Source organism: Ischnura elegans, chromosome X (assembly GCF_921293095.1).
Source record: "Ischnura elegans chromosome X, ioIscEleg1.1, whole genome shotgun sequence".
In the NCBI taxonomy this organism is placed as follows: domain Eukaryota; kingdom Metazoa; phylum Arthropoda; class Insecta; order Odonata; family Coenagrionidae; genus Ischnura; species Ischnura elegans.
The window spans coordinates 93,780,771-93,800,141 of NC_060259.1; the positions used below are offsets into that span (position 1 = coordinate 93,780,771).

Below are 19,371 nucleotides of genomic sequence, written 5' to 3' on the forward strand. Positions count from 1 at the left end.
CAATCATCTAGTGCATTTGGCTATTCTGACATCCTTCCCCAGTTTTTTAATCCCATAAAAAGTCTTGACATAAAAATTCAAGCAAAGAAAAAATACCATTCACTCAGCTATCTCTCCACTGTCAAAATAAGGAACGATAAAAGTATATCACTTACAAAGTGCAAGATTACTCTTCCATTACAGAGAAGCCACTAAAGTATTAATGGTTAGTGAAAGTGATCAACAGATACCCACATGAAACAGTGCAACTTCGAGGGAAAACAAATATTATACGTAAGAATCACTACTGAGAGAAACCCCTATCAACTTACTTGCTAAAACTTTGGTAGACTAGGGTTTTTTAGTCATATTTCTCATGAGAGGAATAGGAGTTATACCTCATTAAGATGCAAACATGAAAATATATTTTAAACTACAAATGCCTTTTGTATACAATAAATGCAAATTAAAACAGCAAGGGGACATTCACTTTAGGGCTGAGCCAGTCATAAGCACCACAATGAAAAATTATAAATGCACAAAAATATAATCATTTCACATAATAGATTATATTTGGAAAAGTCCAAGGGCATACAAACTGAGCGCAATCTTCTTCATGTCACAAATATGTATCACATTGAGAGGACAAGTTATATCATACTTATACCATTACTCAAATAAAGGAGCACTTAGTACCATACAGCAAATATGCTGATTCAATTTCCATGCCAACCAAGGCATATTTTAATGCCCTTTTCACACATTGATCACCATCATTGCAAAATCTTAATGGAAAACCCCACCACTGCTAGTAAAAAAGTCACATTGTTTAGCAAGTGCAATGGAATAATATTTAACATCAGCCATTGAATGAGGAAGCACCCAAGGTAGATTTTCTAAAAATACCACTGATGCTGGCCCCAGTTCACATAGCAGTATCTGTGCATTTCTCAAAAATCATTTTAAATACATAGCAATTTACAATAATAATCTCTTAACAAAATTATTGCTTACGCTAGCTCATAGTAAGATGACCTTAGATAATCAACATTTCAAAAAAAACAGCATTCTTTCATACAAACAAAAAGGTCAACAAAACAGGGACTTCATGTGCCCAAATCAAAGCTTCTTTCCTAATCGAAGCCAAGCAATCATCGCGTGTCTTTGGATGAAAGTTTCTCAATGAGTTCCTGCAAGGGGGCTAGTTCCTTTCGGTCAATGAGGTTGAACTCCTGCACACAGAGAAACACAATATAAGCTCATTATCAGACAATATCATATAACAAGAATTAAATAGAATAAAACTAACAATGAAAGCAATAGAGTACAGCTAATTAGGGCAGAAAATTTTAGGACATTTAACTTAAGGCAAGTGAAATGAAGCAAATTTGAGTCTTTTTATACCAGCTGGTGAATCCTACCTTTTCCTACCACTTGATGTTCGACATGATAAAATTCCTTTAAAACAAATGTTATAAAAAAAAACACCACTAGAATCAACAGCATATTTTGCTTCAAAGGCTTATAATATGCTGACTTGGAAGCTTTAACAGTGATGATTCATTGTATGGATGCCTGAAGCCTATATACTTGGTGTATATTCCCACAAATGATTACTGATCACCAAACTCTAAGTTATTTTTGATAGTTCTTACTGGTTTGTAAAATAGTCTTGAAAATGGCCAAAAATTTCAAGGGATTTTATTGAAAAAAGACTAAAACCAGTAGTATTTTAAATATACTGTTTTTCATGACCATGCAAAACACAGAACACAACCATAGACCATTAGAGTACACTCTCGTTATTACAGAGTTCAAACGACTGAAAAACTGGATGTTTGTAATAATAAAGTTTGTAAGAATGGCTCTTTTTGGAATCGTAGCAAAAGGACATACCTAGCCACAATTTCTTGACTCTTCAATCTCCTGTATGTACTTATGGATGCCCTACGGAATAGCTCCAGGGACATGTGTGTGATATATGCAATTAAATTACACACAAATATATGAAAAACAAGCACACTTTTTTGATCTTATCAATAGAAGAATGAGGCAGAATGCAGGAGATTGTCATTGACCCCAGCACTCCCTCAATTATAACATGTCATTTATAAAAAAATTGAATAATATGCAACTGTAATTTAACTGTAGAATGAGTGCATCTACCAGTCATAGGTCAATGGAAATCAAACTGACGAAAGTTGTAAAGGTCGGTTACACAGTTCATTTTGATGAGCCGTTCACTTTGAGGTGTATTTATGTGCAATAAAGCTATGTGGTCACAATATAATACGTAAAATGTCGCGACATGAAAAAACTAATGTCATAAAATAAAATCGCCGTAGATAACACATTGTTTACATTCTTTCGAAAACGATGGATATATGCCTCCATAGATTCTCCGGAAGAGAACAGAGTACTTCCCCTTCGATATCTGATTACACTGCAAACAAGTTGGAGCCAGATTTTTGTTTCCCAAAACCATCACTTCAGACCTCTTAAAGCATTGCAAGGTAAAATATAGATTAATCCAGTCAAAAGTTAATATCATCACAAAAAATTTAATAATGCAAAATATAGTACATATACAATAATTAAACAATTTAAGTTTAATTTTTCCATTTGCTGAAACGGATTTATTGCATTTATATAACTGTTCAAAATAATGTTTTAAACTAATTTTTAAATTAACTTTGAACCATAGCACAAATTACAAACAGATACCAACATGTAAATTGCCCGCGAACCTGAAACATTGCATCCTGTTCATCAAACGCAAATGTTCAAAAGAACAGGAAATCAAAATGGATGCAGGATCCCAAATGCACAGCCAGAGGAAACGAACAGCCTCCAAAAATTGAACGCCCTGCGGACATGAACAGCTTCCGCAAAATGAATGCCATGTGGCAACAAATGGCCTCCGAGAAATGAGCACCCTGAGAAAACAAACGGCTGAAACGAAAGTAATATTCTGAGCACCTGTCCAAAATATTAGGGCATTTGGACCGTTTAGCAGAGTAAACTGTTTGTACTCGTGGATGGAGGGGAATGATACAGATGGAAGGAGAAGGGCTTGGTTGTCTATGACGCACTTTGGTGGCCTTGGATGGTCTGCATTGTAACCGCCATCTCATGTATCCACAATGCACTAGCTGGAGTAAGCTGCAGTTCAAAACACCTCTTGGTGAGGATACCTGTTGGACTAAATACACTGCACCTGTGCAGTGCAGACATGAACAGTGAACAGGGAGTTTTAGAGAACTGCTCATTTTCGAACAGGTTCATTTCAGTGGACAGTTTGTTTTGGAAGTTCGGTTCTTTATGACCCATCTCGAGAAAGTTGGCTCTGTAATGACAATAGCTTCTTAACATTTATCAAAATTAAGCATTAATGGCGGTCTCCAGTGGTGTAACTATGGAGGGGAATGGGGGAGGACAAATCCCCCCAAAGCCTCAAAGTTAACGATCATTTATTCATATCATGGCAGTGAGACAAGTGACGATGACCCAGATGTTGCCTGGAGGTTAGGGGGAGGGGGGTGAGTCATCCCCCCCTAGGCCTCCCCTTATCTAAACGGTTCTTTCTTCGGTATTCAAGCAACATCATATAATAAGCTTCAATCCCGTGGAATTATGGTGACTTACTCATTACCACTTGTAAATTGGCCGTACAATAAGTCCTCTTCTTATGAACTTTCAGAGATACTAACATCAAAAAAATTCAAGTGTGCCAAATATTTTGAATTTGGTGGCTTTGGAGTTGACTGATGCAATGCGGTGTGGCATCGAGAAACTTGCATTTAGGGCACAGTCTGAACAAAGTATAAAATGATCCTTTGTGAAATCAGGAACTGCTCAGCGTTTCGCTCATTCTTCCTTCCTGTGAACTGCAAATTTTTTTCAGCTCCAACCATATTGCACGCACAGCTAGATCAGTTTGTCACAACCTTGAGTTAACACATTCAATGCCGGCATGATTTTCATTAAGTTGTCAAAATGGGCCGTTAAAATAAGAAAGAAAAATAGAGGGAGGTTTCTGTGCTTTAACTGCTGTTCAAATACTGCTTTTTACAAACGGCGCACACAGTTCGAAAGAGGGAAGCTTGCTGAAGGCCATACACACAATCAGAAGACTCGGAAGTGGACATTAGACACATACGAAGGCAGAGAAAGGACTCCCGGCCCGACCGGCAGAGTACGTCAATTGAAGTGCTCCGTATCTTGGCTTGGACGGGACCACGTCAATTGACATGCTCCGCACTGAATGTGTTAATGCAAAAATGTAATGCAGCATTACATTCTGTAGGATAACCACACCTTTCCATGCCTTGCATAGTTTTATCAGCTCACAAACAAGGTCTCAGCATGCATCTTGTTCTTAGGTCAAGGACTTACGGTAATTGGGAAGATATCAACCCTTGATTGCGTCATGCAGCAGCCAAATGAATTCAGAGGGCGGGAGCCGGGTAGATGAAAATAATGTTTTCTCTAAGATCACTTCTCAAGCAGATGACTTCAAAGTCAAACAAGAAAATTCTAAGATATTATTTCATAAAAAATTCACCTCTTGAGCTGCAAAAAATTCTAGATTAATGCTTAATTTTGTTTAAATAATAAGAAGCTACTGTCATTTCAGATCCATATTCTGTCAATTTGATTTGGGTTAAGCTATCCCGGGTAGATGTGATTTTTCTACAGTTTAATTACAGTTATGTATTATTACGCTTTTTTGTAAATGATTTGTTATGACTGAGTAAGTGCTGGGATTAATGACACTCGCCTGTAATCTTCTGAATATAATAAAATCAAATGAGTGTGCTTCATTTTATATATTTGCGTGTAATTTAATCATTTATCATACAAATGACTCTGAAGCTATTCCACACTGTGACTATAAGTACAGGAAATTGAAAAGATCACACATGGAAAAGGTTTGTTTTTTTGTGATGATTCCTAAAAGAAACATTATTTCGAACAACTGGTAATTCAGTCCTGTGAATTTTGTAATAACGAGAGTAATGTAACAGAGGAAAATGTCCATAAAAGCTTGTATGGAGAGAAGTAACAAGACTTTGGGGTTCTAGGTAGGCATCTCCTATCACTAGGGCTCTTTGATTTTCTTCATTTGGTTTTATTTTTAAGTTTTTGCACATGGTCGTTATAATTTGATATTTGTGCACAGTAGTTGTACAATTAGCCAGTTGAAAACTGATGCGCTCTGTTGGATAATGATGTTATGGCATCCCATAATATTGCTGAAGTTATTATTCTTCGCTTGCAATGTAAATTTAATACTTTAATGAAGAGAGATGCTAGGGATTAGGAAATTACCTCATTGTCCTATGGTCCAGGTCCAGCAGACAATGAAAAGAATTATCGAAATTCGCTCAAGCTCTAATTTCTAGGGAGGACAAATTTCTCGTAATTAACCCTGAAACTCGTTGATGGTTAAAGGGGGTGGCAGCAGGAAATAAAATAGTCATGATTGTACATACACATATGGGTCAATACTGAGTACATACCTGTACAAAAAAAATGAAATGCTTGAATGATGTATTCAAATGAGCTTCTTCACCTAACTGCACCACTTCAGAAAAATGCTGATGATATATGTGTGCATACACTCTAAACAAGCGCTTTAGTATAGTTTTAGCAATGGAAAGAAAATTCTTTGGAAAAGGGACACCTGTGAAATGAAAAAATGTATCAAAAATATAAATTAGTATCTACATTGAGGATTACCAGTCTAATTCTAAAAATCACTACATATTTTGCTATACAATGAATAACAAACAAAGGTGTTGCAACCTATCAAACATCATGCTATACGTAAAGGCAAAGCTTGAGACAAACTCTGGGTTAGATAATAAACCTATTTGCTATATATGTAATTAGCAACTGACACTCTGCAACCCATACACATATGCAAGTAGCTTCTATAACTCTAAGCTCCTAAGATGTTGCCACAGTTAATGGATTTGGAGTGACACTTTCCGAACTAATGGTCTGTACAATACACTCAGTGAGTAGAACTTACAATTACATATTCCCATTGGTGTAATACCAAGAAATTACTTATACTATAATACCCAATAATCTAATGCATGTTATTCCAGGAATCTCCTAGTTTCATAGAAATATTATCCATTATTAATAGAGCTGTTATTAAAGTTTGAGAATCCTTTTTTTAAAGATGAAATCACTCTCTTCTTCTCATTGACTCATCCTGAAATTAGCCCACACACGAATAATCTACGAGGAAGGCTGAACCGTACCAACCACAATTGATTAAAAATGATAAATAATAAGTGAAACAGAGCATAATAAATATTAAGCATTGTAACAAGAAACTGGGTCAATTAACATTGTCGTCCATTTATGCTAATACATTATGCTGCATTATATGCCAGATCCATTGTTTGCATTCAGTATGAATTATGACTTCCATGACCACTTCACAGAGAGAACAGAACAACAGCATATTAAGCAAGATATTTTAATTCACAATTGCAATCCTAACGGGCATAAAGTTCCATAATATAATCCCACAATGCAAAAAAAACATGGAAAACTTTTATTCTTTCAAAAGAAACTTAATTTACTGCCAAAGAGCAGTACCTACAAATAGGATGACTTGCTTATAACTTATGAGACTTCATTACGTATTAATTTGGTATCTAATTACACATTCCATGCTATGTCTCAAGACAAACATCACTAAGTTTTATTGAAATTACACTAAAGCAAATTTTACTTCCTCTTGAGCTAAACTATTTTACTTGAGATGAGGCTCAGCCCTTATAACCTCAGGCAAGAGCCACTTCTTTTCAGTTGATTCCTTGATGTGCGCACAAGATGGAGTGCTGCATCACCTCCGAAAAGTCGGCCAGGTATGTATGTGAACAGTGACCACTCAACACGGCTTCACCCCAAAGACCAAAATTGTGCAGAGATTAAGTTTAAGCGTAGAAGCTTGCCTTTTAAAATTAGGGACTCCAAAAAATGTTGGACTCCAGGTAGAATGGCAATGCCCTTATGCTTTGTCTGCCCTTTTTGACCACTATAGTATTTTATGTTGAGCTATCACCTATCTAAGTGGTCTGCGACATACCCATTTCTATTCCAAAGGATTCAATACGCCAAGGGTATGCCAAAGTGCATATTTCAAAATATGGTTCTCAAGCTTATTTTATAGCCTCTGTCTATAATTGATGGTTTTTATCTTAAATAAAAATTCGAATGAAAAATAAATCATTACACAATCATTATAAATAGCTTCCATTATATTAAGTGCTAGTAGCATAATAATGCATTGCAAATACATATTCATTTTTTTTAAAACCAGAAGCTATTTGCATTCAACTGTAAAAAATTTTAAGATCAGACCACAACTACTAACAATTGTTAAGTAAATTTACTGTAATCTCTGATCAGTTATCGTATATTTCACTTTTATAAAAGTAACATTTTGATTTTCATTCGAGAGCTAAATATTTCTCAAACAACTTAATCTTCTGCTTCAAAGGAGACATCGTGAGATTGATGTCCGGGATCTGAGTGTTGATGTCATTTTTTGAAACAGTACAGGTAATGCAGAAAAAGTGTCATGCCTTTCTTCCCCTTAGGCCCTGCTTCGAGAGATAATGGCAAGTAAAGATTTGGTGCAGCATGACTTCCCTCAGGTAATCTCTTCTCTTCAGCTAGTGGCATGGCTGAGTGGTTTAAGGTGCATGTCTTGTGATTTTTGCCATGGGCATCCTGCGTTCCAGTTATGATGGAGTCAATTTTTTCCATATTAGAATATTAGAAATCACTCTTACAACCCATCCCCTTACCAAGATATTTGAAAATAGCAAGTAAAACTACTACCTAACTAATTGCAGAGGTATAATTTCTATTTTCCATGCATTAAGTATGCTGTATTTGCAAATGAATATGCTAATGGTACATGTTAATTTTTTCCAAATGTGAGGCTAGAGAGTTAGGGGGGAGGGGCCTTAAACAATTTGCATGGGGCAAGCAATATTCGGGCAAACACAGCATTGTTTTTGAAGTGAATGATTTAGTACATCAAATCTAGAACTAGAACTACCCCCTAGTACAGCCTCCAGCAGATAACTTAAATACCTCCATATGACTCCTAAAATGCTCATCATGGTAAGTGAAAGACTGACTCTGTAACTGACCGGCTCTGATAAGAGTTCAAATTCAATCGAACTAAGTCCTCGAAAGAAAAAACTGAACTAGAAAGTAAAAAGGACCTCTTAGCAAGAATAGATAATATTCTCACAAGTAAGGAATAGACCTAAAGCTTCCACCTACAGCCTGAAAACATGGTCACACCTCCCATTCCATCCTCCTCATATTCCCTGTCTCAGACCAATGACAAAGAGAGGCTCTCCAATTTGCACACTCAAGTCAGCCCTAAGCAGCACCAGTGCTTTTTTATACTAGGACTGCAAGCATGAATCTTAAAACATTGATCTGACAAGAATGCAGAGTTATCAGGACAAAACGCTAGCCATAGATATGGACCCCAAGAGAAAAAAAAACAAATGGCAGACAGTCGTAAAATAGATATTGCATAAGTATCTACAAAAAAAACAACAAAAATAGGTTTGCACAGTATGAATGAACTTCATACAACGCGACGTGCTTGTAAAAAGGGGAGAGGATGTCGTACTCACCAATTTTGGAAGGAAACAAAGTCTCATCATCCAACTGATCTTGAACCCATGTCATGAGGTAATCTATGTATTTTGGTGCAGAACATTTGATGGGCTTTTTAACGGTATGACCATCAGCCCAGTGATATTCATATTTTGGTCCTGCAGACATGATAGGACAGCTTTCCTCAGTACAGAATTCTGTGATGGTGCCATAAAGCATATTTATTTGATTGAAGAAATCAACAGCTGGAAACAAACCCACCAGATCAGCACATTATCAAGGAAATCAAGTTGGATTTTGTCAACTCAATTTCATCATGTCAAGACTCACTATTTACAGCAACCCACTCGTTCAAATCCTCTCCTTCCGGCAGCATTACAGCCAACCTAAGGTTACCTGAACCCAAGGTGGCAGCTGCATGCTTCATCAAATCATACTGGTGTGTTCCCTCTGGAATATTTTTCTTGGGTTTGAATGTCTTTGATGATCTACTTCCACTAGAAAAACAAGTTAAAAAGTCAATCAAAACAATAGAACAGGTAAGGTGAAGTCTACAGCCTCACTAGTGAAACAAAAAAGTAGTCTCTAAAAGCCATAATGTTGAGGATCACATCACAAAACAAATGAATGCGTTGGTTTGCTGGAACAGAAGGATTTACAGCAGTGACCAACCCCAACCTCTTAACCAGAAATCCTTCACTCAACACAAAGGGAACTTAGTGAGGGTTGAAGGGGCCACGCTCAGGTGGCCTAGGTTGAGATACACTCACACACACACTCACATACAACACGTACTCCTTCAGCATGACTCAAGGATAAAATGCTAATTAAGAGTAATTTACATTAAAAAAATAATTTATTTGTCCATTGGAATTTATTTAAGACATTGAGAGAGTATTTACAAAGGTTTATTAGACAATAGTTGACTAATTGTTGTTCATTTTGATTGTTATACAATGGTCAGCGAAGACTCTGTATTAGTGTACAGAGGTGCCAGTCCCTTTACTATTCATGGCCAAAGGACTTCATCAAAGAGGGAAAAGAAATCATCATCTGCAAATTGTGGGTACACTGAAATAATATCTCATCTTTAAAAAGCAATGAATAATATCTTCCTTAACCATTATGGGATGAGTTGTTGATTATGTTGTGAACTTGAAAATTAAGTCATATTAGCTGCTTGTCTCATCCAAATCTTCATTAGAGGCCTTGCACAGAGTTCATCATATGCACATTGTTAATAATACAGATAATAAAAGCCTATGGTAAATAAATTGGCAGAAAAAATTAACACAAAGCTCATTGGTGTCTGAAAGCGGCTAGCTCAGGAACTATTTGAGGACATCAACCTTCCAAATTTTTGTCCTAGAAATATTTTCATCTGGGTCTCATGGTTGAGCTTAAAGCCACCAAGTGTGTTCACTTGGCAGCGGATGATGGGTCGACCTCTAGATATAGATGTTAAGTACAAGATAAGTGAGCTCTCTTGTTGAATAAGCAGTCACGGACAAAAAGTGATGATGTTCTAAGGGGGTACTGGTCTATCCTTGGGTAAGGTAGACCATTTAAATGATACCAAAACCTGTGAAGATGCTGTGACCTGGCAACTAGGGGCCACCAACAATTTTGCCTCTCATTACCCATGGGAGAGGGCAGCAGCTCTTCTTCATATGAGGGAAGGTGGAGACCATATTGGTAGGTACAGGGACAAGTATTTCTCTACAGGCATGGTAACATTTACTTTAACGGCTGTAGTACTGCAATGTGGAAGGCAAGGGGCAACCTACAAATTATCCCGAGGAGTCGCAACAACTCCATTCACTTTCTTTCATGACATGATGGAATTCTCAGGAGTAAAATACTCCAGAGGATACTAGTCCCCCATTTAGATCTCTGGGTAGGGACCACTCGAGAGGGTACATCGGTCAAAGGTGATAGAATGTTCAGAATAGGATCATGGAATGTTAGATCACTTCGTGCCTGGAGTAGGCTGGCGAACTTGAAGGTGGAGATGCGAAGAATGAACCTCGACGTATTAGGCATCAGCAAAATGAAGTGGCCCCAGGAAGGAGACTCTTGGAGTGGAAGCTACAGAATGATACACACAGGATCGCTAAATGGTAATGCTGGAGTAGGCGTAATGCTTAGAAAGAGCGCCGGGATGCATGTTAAAAGATGCCTGCAGTTTAATGAATTTGTATGTGTTTAGGGTGCCTCGACAACTAAGGTCATTTGCACCAGCAGTTTAATGAAAGGATAGTAATGGTGAAGATAGGAACTAAACCTGTAGCTACTGTAGTGGTGCAGGTTTACATGCGTAAATCAGATAATGAAGATGACGAAGTAGAAGATGTCTCCCAGATATAAGGGAAGTTATCAAGTAGGTAAGAGAGGAAGAAAATCTTATTATTTTAGGAGACTGAAATACCGTCGTCGGCAAAGGTCAAGACGGAATGATAACTGGGAAATATGGTTTAGGAAACCGAAATGAAAGAGGAGAAAGGCTACTTCAATTCTACACTGAACACAGGCTGGTGGTTGCAAACACTTAATTCAAAAATCCCTTGCGAAGAAGATACACATGGAAGATACCAGGAGACCTTAGAAGATTCCAAATCGACAACATTTTAGTGAAACACAGATTCAGGAACCAGGTGAAGGACTGCAAAAACTATCCAGGGGCAGATATTGACAGTGACCACAACTTACCTAGTTACGATGAAATGCCACCTAAAATCCAAACAAATTAAGAAAGCCGTGAAAAACATGTGCCAGGTTGAAAAATGGAATGAGGTAAAGATTTAACTGGCTTTTAAAGATGCTGAAGAAAAGAGAATAGGGGAGGATACAACCAATAAATCAGTGGAAGCGAGTTGGAAAACCATCAGAAGTGGTCTGCAGGCAGCCGCTGAGGAAGTTCTTGGTAAAAGAAAAGTCGTTATGAAAAAACCATGGATCACGCAGAAAGTATTGGATCTCATTGAGGAAAGAAGAAAATACAAGGCTGCGAAAACATAGGAAAGCAGAATTGTTACAAGAGAATAAGAAATGAAATATGCCGTAAAGCGAGGAATGCTAGAGAAGCGTGGATGAAAAATATGTGTGAAGACGCACAAAACAACCTTGAGCATGGAAAAGTAGAGGCTGCTAATAGGATAGTAAGGAACCACTTTAAGGAAAGGGGCGTAAGATCCCTAAGGGGCAAAAACGGAGAACTAACGATTGAAAATGAAGACAAAGGAAAGAGATGGAAGGGTTATCTGGAAGATTTATACTGAGGAATCAGCCCAAGAACAAATGCTATTGAAAACGAGAAGGAAGTGGATGAGGATGGTATAGGAGCCCCAATTTTAAGATCAGAATTTGATGCGGCTGTGAAAGACCTTCCAATTAATAAAGCATCTGGAATTGATGCTTTTCCCGTAGAGCTTATTAAAAATGCAGGAGAAAAGATGTTGAACCAGCTGTACAAAATTATTAGTGAAATGTATTCCACTGGTGAGACACCAAAGAACTTCGAGAGGAACATTATAATCCCAATTCCCAAGAGGAAAAAGAGCGGAGATGTGCGAAGATTTGAGGACCATCAGCCTGACTACCCATGCATTGAAGATACTGGCAAGGATCATCTATAGAAGAATAGAACGAAGAGCAGAGGAGTATTTGGATGAGGACCAATTTGGATTCAGAAAAAGGAAAGGCACAAGAGAAGCAATATTGGCCATTAGGCTGCTCATAGAGAAGAGAATGGAAAAGAATAAGCCTACGTTCGTTGCATTCGTGGACTTAAAGAAGGCATTTGACAATGTGGACTGGAACTCAATGCTTGGGATCCTAAAAGATATTTGAGTTCTTTAATTGTATTGTATAAAAGTAGAATCATCCATAGTTTGCTCAAAAACCAAGTGAGTAGCGGTGATAAAATTAGGGCCTAGCTGTGAAGAAGCAAGAATTAGGAAAGGAGTGAGACAAGGCTGAGCTTTTTTACCCATAATTTTCAATGTTTACCTCAAGAAGCAATTAATGAAATCCAAGAAAAGGCTTTGGGAATATCCATGGAGAAAAAATTAGCATGCTAAGATTTGCCGATGGCATAGCCATCATGGCAGAAACAGAGAAAGATTTGAAAATATTCTGGTTAACAAGAGTAGGATAATGGGTAAATATCAACTGAAAATAAACGAAAAGAAAATCAAGATATTAGTATGCAGCAGCAGAGAAGAAATCAAGACCAACATTAAAATAGGGAAGCAAACACTGGTAGAGGTGGAAGAATTCTGTTTTTTGGGAAGCAGGATCGCAATGGGATAATCAACAAATAAATTATAAGCAGAATAGCAAGCAAAGAGTTCATTCCAGCGAAAGAGAGACCTGCTTAAAGCGGAAAACTTAAGTTTGGAAGTAAAGAAACCTTACATGAAAACCTATATTTGGAGTAAGCTCCTACATGGATGTGAGGCATGGACAATGACAGCAGCGAAGAAAGCAAGGATAGAGGCCTTCGAAATGTGGTGCTACAGAAGAATGATGAAGAACAAATGGATATGGATCAACTGAGGTAGTAATGGGGAAGTCCTAAGAAAAGTAGGAGAAGAGAGAAGCCTCATGATAACCTTAATAAGAAGGTGGAACAGCTGTATGGGCCACATCTTGAGACATGATGTCCTGATGAAGACAATCGTTGAGAGAGAAGTGGATGGTAGAAAAGAAAGAAATGGTAAAAGTAGACCTCAAACAAAATATATGGAACAGGTAAAGAAAGACGTGAACGAGAAGAAATACATAGGTGTGAAAAGATAAGCTGATAGGAGAATTGAGTGGAGAGCTGATTCTAACAAATCTTAGGATTGACCTTTGATGTTGATGAATGCTTTCATACGACAGCCAATTTTAAAAACTGTATTCGCCTTATACCTGGGAAATCAATCATACCCGCCACAGTTTGAAAACATGTAAAAGACCCAACTATGAATTCTTCCCCATATTCTCCAAAGTGTGCTTTGCCAATGTCTCACCTAAAATTGAGTTAACTCTCATCAGGACATTTGTGAACACAGCTGCCATATTGGGAATCAAAACTGCTTAAAAGCATTGTCTTTTCAGGGGTGTAGTGGGTTAAATGTCATGCTACTGATCCTGAGATTCTATGGATACATTCTCAGTGATAGTTTAATGCTACTTATAAAATGTGGAAAATTTTCTGATCTCAAAAACTGAAGACACCTAGTGTGGGGCCCAGGGAAAGTACAAGCATAACTATTTAATTCTTAAGAGCTTATTTAGTTGTTGATATTTAACTCAGACCTTACATAACCATTTGGGAAGTACACTGTAAGGTAAAATTTGACTTTCTTTTCTGCATCGTCCAGCCCCGCTTCAGTGACCCTAACCATTAGCCCTACCAGATAGAAGCAGTAACCTGAAAATTTCATTTATCTAGCTCTGGACACTAGGATTCCTACACCTTATCTTGGCCATGATATTCACACAAAGTCAAGACTAGCATGCCTGAAAGGCTCATGGCCAGTTTATACAAAGAATTAGCAATTTTTAAATTAGCACTCCCTGAAAAATTAGCTTAAAACAAAAAAAAATATCTAGGAATGTATGCCATCCATTATTGTTCTGAGGAAATAACAGCAAACCATAAATAATGTTGTGAAATTGAGTGGTTTCTACTCCACATTAATGTCTTTTCTGGTGTTTACTTCTGCATAACGTAACATACTTTTGTAACGTAGTTACATCTTCAAGTGACTGGTTTTACATGCATCTTATATTTATACATATTGAATGTGACAGTAATCTACTCCCTTCCTATAGATGTCCTTACTGCTGCATTCAAAATGTATAAATATAAGATGCATGTAATATCAGTCACCTGAAGATGTAACTATGTTACAAAACCCGGGTCATGCCTATTTAATTACAGAATTAAACCTTACAATGTTTTATTCTTTTATTCCCAATTTCACAAGGTTTGGCACGAATTTTTTCCATGAATGCATTGAAGCATGGGCACTGGAGTTTCATGCAGAGTGCTCCTTACTGATGCTACTTATTGATATTTGCTTCTATTGACCAGCCTTCTGTACAGAGCCATACCACCTAATCCAAAGGTTATTGGACACAGGCCAAATGCATGGGCACATTTTTTGATATTAAAATGTATTTTCATCAAATTCAACCACGATTTATGGTTAAAAGAAGGTATTAATATGCAATGCACTATTGCCCAAGGCCCTGAAAGAAAACTTATCGCCTTATTTATCACCCATATGTTTAGCTGGTTCATTTGTTTAATTCCACTCATGTTTTTTGTGTTCTCCCCTTTCTGATCATTCAAAATACTCAGCGCTTCAATATTAACACTTTCCTGCTGGAGCCTAGGATAGGAAAATGTTTTTGTGATATGAGTGGCATTAGAATGTTTTAAACCTCTCTTTACAGAGCTCTTTTTTGGGGGTGAGTAGCCTGGGTATTTTCGTCCAGCACCCGTCCCTTACCCCAGCCACTGGACCATAGCCTCTAACCCTATCATAGCACCAATCCACGGTCAACTTATTGCATTACCAGTGTTTTCTCAACCAAACACTGTATTTGATTTCCAATAATTTACTCTTCTAAAAGAATTAGTAACATTTTTTAAGCATTGTGGAATTGTAAAGCTGTTTCTAGTGTAAATAACAACAAAGTTAGCAAATACAAGGTAATAAGGTTATAAATCCAGAAGCCTGTTATTTTTAACGCTAAAATTTCATTAAAAAATCGCTTATGCACAGAACAAATCGAAGAATTAATTTCAAAGTATAAAAACATTGTAGTATGCACAAATTATATCATTGAAAAAACTATTTACGAAGTAACCACCTCACAACGGATTCCTGCGGTGAGGATGATCATAAATGAGTGGGAGGGTCGGGCTTAATTGCCGAGGAATGGCTCTAAGGATTCGCTAAGCTGGGTCTTTGGACGGGCCTGAATGCATCCGACAATTGCTACCTCAGCGGTCACTTCCCTTCCCTCATGTCATCCAGAGCTGACATCCGCTCGTTTGCATTGAAAACTCTGCGACAGCTATACCCAACGTCAAGTCACCTACGTATGTAAATGCCAGTCGGCTCCACCTGAAGTCGGGAGTGAAAGGGTTCAAGTGAAGATAGCTTCCTTCAGTATGCTTCTCAATTAATGCAATGTGATCTACAACTTGAAAAGTGAAGTTGTTTGTCAGTAGATTTCAACCTCCATCCCATAATCTAATTAATTTCTCCAAAATTCCTTCGGACAAAATGACTCTCGGGATAATGCTAAAATCTATTACCACAGTAATATTAAAATCAATACTTTTATGCATACATGCAAAGCAGACTGCACCATCATGATACACTTAATATCATGTTTTTGTGATGGATTGTTGACTGCTGCATTGGTGTATGGGTACTATAGTCACACATAGGTAGGGTCTAGCTGCTTAGTACATCCCAAAGTTGTGCTAAGTTCTCATACATTTCACTAACCAAGGGGATATATGTGCAAGCATTGGGATCAGGCCATAAGTATGAAATGCAGAGATGGGGGATGAGCAAGTGGTGAGCGTTTTGGTGCAATAGATGAGGGAGTGAGAGGGGTTGGTGTGGTGGCTAGAGTGTTCACTTCCCACCCCGTGAGTGCGAGTTCACATCCCAGTCCCAGGCTGATCTCCTGATCTCTGCTCGAGAGTTGAGTGGAGAGGGCACTTCCACTTCAGCACTTTACCTGAAGTGATAAAATGGTGAGATGTGGTCCTCCTGGCACCTTCGATTAAGAGCAAGCTAATACCAACACCGGGTTTTTCTCCACCTTTCCTTCCCCACCCTTCTCTATGACAACAATGGCCTGAGCTCACGGTTGCCTCCTCAAATACCAAACAACCTGACAGTGGGACGAAGTAACTGATGTATCGATAGGATGCTGGTACAGGATGAGAATGTGGGGCTTGCATGTGGAAGAGTGTATGTGCACAGTACCACCGAATGAAAAGCATGTTGGGTGTGGGACACATGGAAAGTGAGATCAGAGTACCATTGTGGATTAATGTAGCATATAGTATTAATATATTAGATTAATATAGTATATACATGGGGATTAATGTAGTATAATGTAGATTAATAATTTACATTAATGTAGAAAATAAATTCCCAGAAACTTTCGACACATGCCAGAACAAAATTGCCATTTACCAGACATTTTTCACTAAACAGAATGATACTAAGTGAAATTAATAACAGGAAGATTACAATTCAAATGGAAAGTAAAGTTGAGATAACGCATAATTTACTCGTAAAGTTTATTGCAAAGTTATGAATAAAGGCAAATAAAAAGACATGCTTATCTTTTTGAAAAGTAAAAATACATCAGTGACAGGGTAATTCATCAATCTTTGCATTTCTTCAATATTTCCCTGAGAGCTCACAGATTTTCTCTGACACTTCCCTGTTTTCCCTGAATTGTAAAATCCCTCTCTATAGCATTCATACAGATACAAAACAAAATATTGGATAAAAACTTGAATCCCTAGAGAAAGCGACCAGCATCAGTCAGGAAACGTTGGGGCCACCCAAGAATTGATGCGGCCACATGGCCCAAAAGTTTTTTATTCATAATGACAAGCAACTGCGAAAGTTTTAACGAAGAATTAAAGCATTGGATAGTCTAAACCTGGACTATTATAGCTTCACATACTATTTTCTAACCATGGTTGCCAAAGTCAACTGAAAAAACTGATTTTTATCACTTGTGTTCAATTTGTATCAGACTTTTATTCATGCTTAGAAGAGGACTCTCAGAACAGCAGGGTGAAACCAACAGTTACGAACATTGAAAGGCTTTAATGCCTTTCAATAGCATTCAAAACAATCGTCTCTCTCCTTTGAATGTGTAAGATATAACATATTTAATGTTAGAGGAAATAGCCTATTTACTTTTCAATTGCATGTTAAAGTATCAAATTTTTCATGACCCTGTACTAAGTAACGTTTACAGGAGATGCCTATGTAAATAGAAAATATGTGGGTCGTCCTGAACGATGGGCAGGCTGAGCTAGAATGAATGGAAGATCATGAAGGGCAATTGAAGATGTGGATTGTTATCGTAGACATGAGCAACTATGTAAGCTACACTTAGGAAAAAATTATAGCATGAAGTGTGGTGTGAAGATCTTATTTTTTCAATACCAACAAGAAACAGTAAAATCGTTAATAAAATGTACCCATCTAACAAACAAAAATTCAGTACTAGCCAAGACGTCATTAACTTAAGAGGTACAAACGAAGCAAGAAAATATAAATGGAGCACTTTCAACGGCCACAAGAGAAAACCCTAAATAGTGGGCGTGGATGTCACTTCTCAACAAATTCTGTACACTTACACTACATTGAGCCACTATTTTGTTTACCTCGTTAAATGACACGCCAGTTCAAAAGTAGAGAAAAAATTTTTGTTGCAAGGACCAAAATAAAATTACAAGAGGCCGCAATGTCGTTAACAACGAAGTATTTTATGACGATTTCACCATGAACTCGCCGAACTAAAAGGGCTTATGTTATCCCAATCACAGTCCAGACATTCCTTACTAGCACCGATTAGAAGGTAAGAGACCTATGGCCATAAGACATTCAGATTTGGCTCATATATTGGGAATATCATAAGGTCACACTTTAAAAAGCTCACCACGTACCTATTTAACAAAATTATAACCACCAACCCTCTAACCAAACGGTATATTTATTTTTAGTCCTTTGGCACCTATGAGCTACAGCACATAGACAAAGTGAAAGGGAGACATAACCAAAAATTGTAAAACAATGATTCATCAACTTAATACGGCCTGTTTTCACCTTGATAATACCACAAAATCATATAAGTATACAGGCCCGATTTCACACGCATTCTTTCAATGAAAGAATTTATCATTGGTATGCCCACACCATATCTAAAACTAAGTATATTTTGGAAAACAATACTAGGGCACCATAATGAGTTAAGGCAGACCTTGGGTAGACCTGACGACATCCGCCGGCCTTAACTCTAGGGAAATGGACACATTATCCAACTGGAAATGTGCAACCTCACACTTACAAAAGGAAGCTCATTCTTGGAACTTCTTTCTTCCGGGTGCAAAACAATAGTGCACTGACTATCTTGTCACTGTCAACATTGCCCAGGCTGGGTTTACCTACAAACACCGTGAAATGACTGAATTAAGACTACTGAATGTTTTTCCAAAACTCTATAGGAACTGAAAACATACCTCAGCTTATATGACTAAGATTCACAGGAAGTAAACATACATACAACGGCAAACTCGTATAACTAACTTCCTTAATCCATCAAAACGAAGTGATTAATTCGTCATTTACTTCTTAGATGGCATGACGACTCCACGAAGCGCGATATTCAAAAGTGGATAACAGAACGGCATTCATAAAACATGGTCAAAAACGCGGCGTTAAAGCGAAAGTACCAGTATAAAAACCTTCAACTGTATGCAATTCAACTAGAAATATTTATAATAAATAATAATAATGATAATATAATAATAAATGAAAAATATATAATTAAAAACCCAAATTTATTGGATGACAGATGCAGAAAATGTGGCAATGCCTCTGAGACGATACAGCACAGCACAAGTGGATGCACTAACTTATCCCAAAAAGACTATCTGCACCGACACAATCAAAT

The 19,371-nt window shown here is 37.5% G+C and overlaps 1 protein-coding gene across 3 annotated transcripts; it reads right to left on the reverse strand.

Annotated features, from left to right (window-relative positions):
* Positions 1-381: 381 nt before the first annotated feature.
* On the reverse strand, positions 382-19,046 carry LOC124170837 (MOB kinase activator 1B). 3 transcript variants are annotated; one of them, XM_046549827.1, is made up of 6 exons: positions 18,938-19,046; positions 18,766-18,862; positions 8,980-9,146; positions 8,667-8,894; positions 5,502-5,665; positions 382-1,211 (listed from the first exon to the last, which is right to left on the reverse strand). In XM_046549827.1, exons 2-6 carry the CDS (start codon positions 18,777-18,779, stop codon positions 1,131-1,133), a joined length of 654 nt encoding a protein of 217 aa, XP_046405783.1. In that variant the 5' UTR covers positions 18,780-18,862; positions 18,938-19,046; the 3' UTR covers positions 382-1,130. The 3 variants fall into 3 exon arrangements, with proteins under 3 accessions (XP_046405783.1, XP_046405785.1, XP_046405784.1); XM_046549829.1 differs by having other exon boundaries at positions 18,982-19,022; XM_046549828.1 differs by having other exon boundaries at positions 18,978-19,002.
* Positions 19,047-19,371: the final 325 nt, after the last annotated feature.

What these genes read in the sequence shown, in the direction of transcription:
- LOC124170837 (XM_046549827.1), bottom strand. An exon ending in CGAGTGGGTTGCTGTAAATA is followed by an intron (nt 8,895 to 8,979) that starts GTGAGTCTTGAC and finishes GTTTGTTTCCAG; the next exon opens with CTGTTGATTTCTTCAATCAA. An exon ending in TTTGTTTCCTTCCAAAATTG is followed by an intron (nt 5,666 to 8,666) that starts GTGAGTACGACA and finishes TTCATTTCACAG; the next exon opens with GTGTCCCTTTTCCAAAGAAT.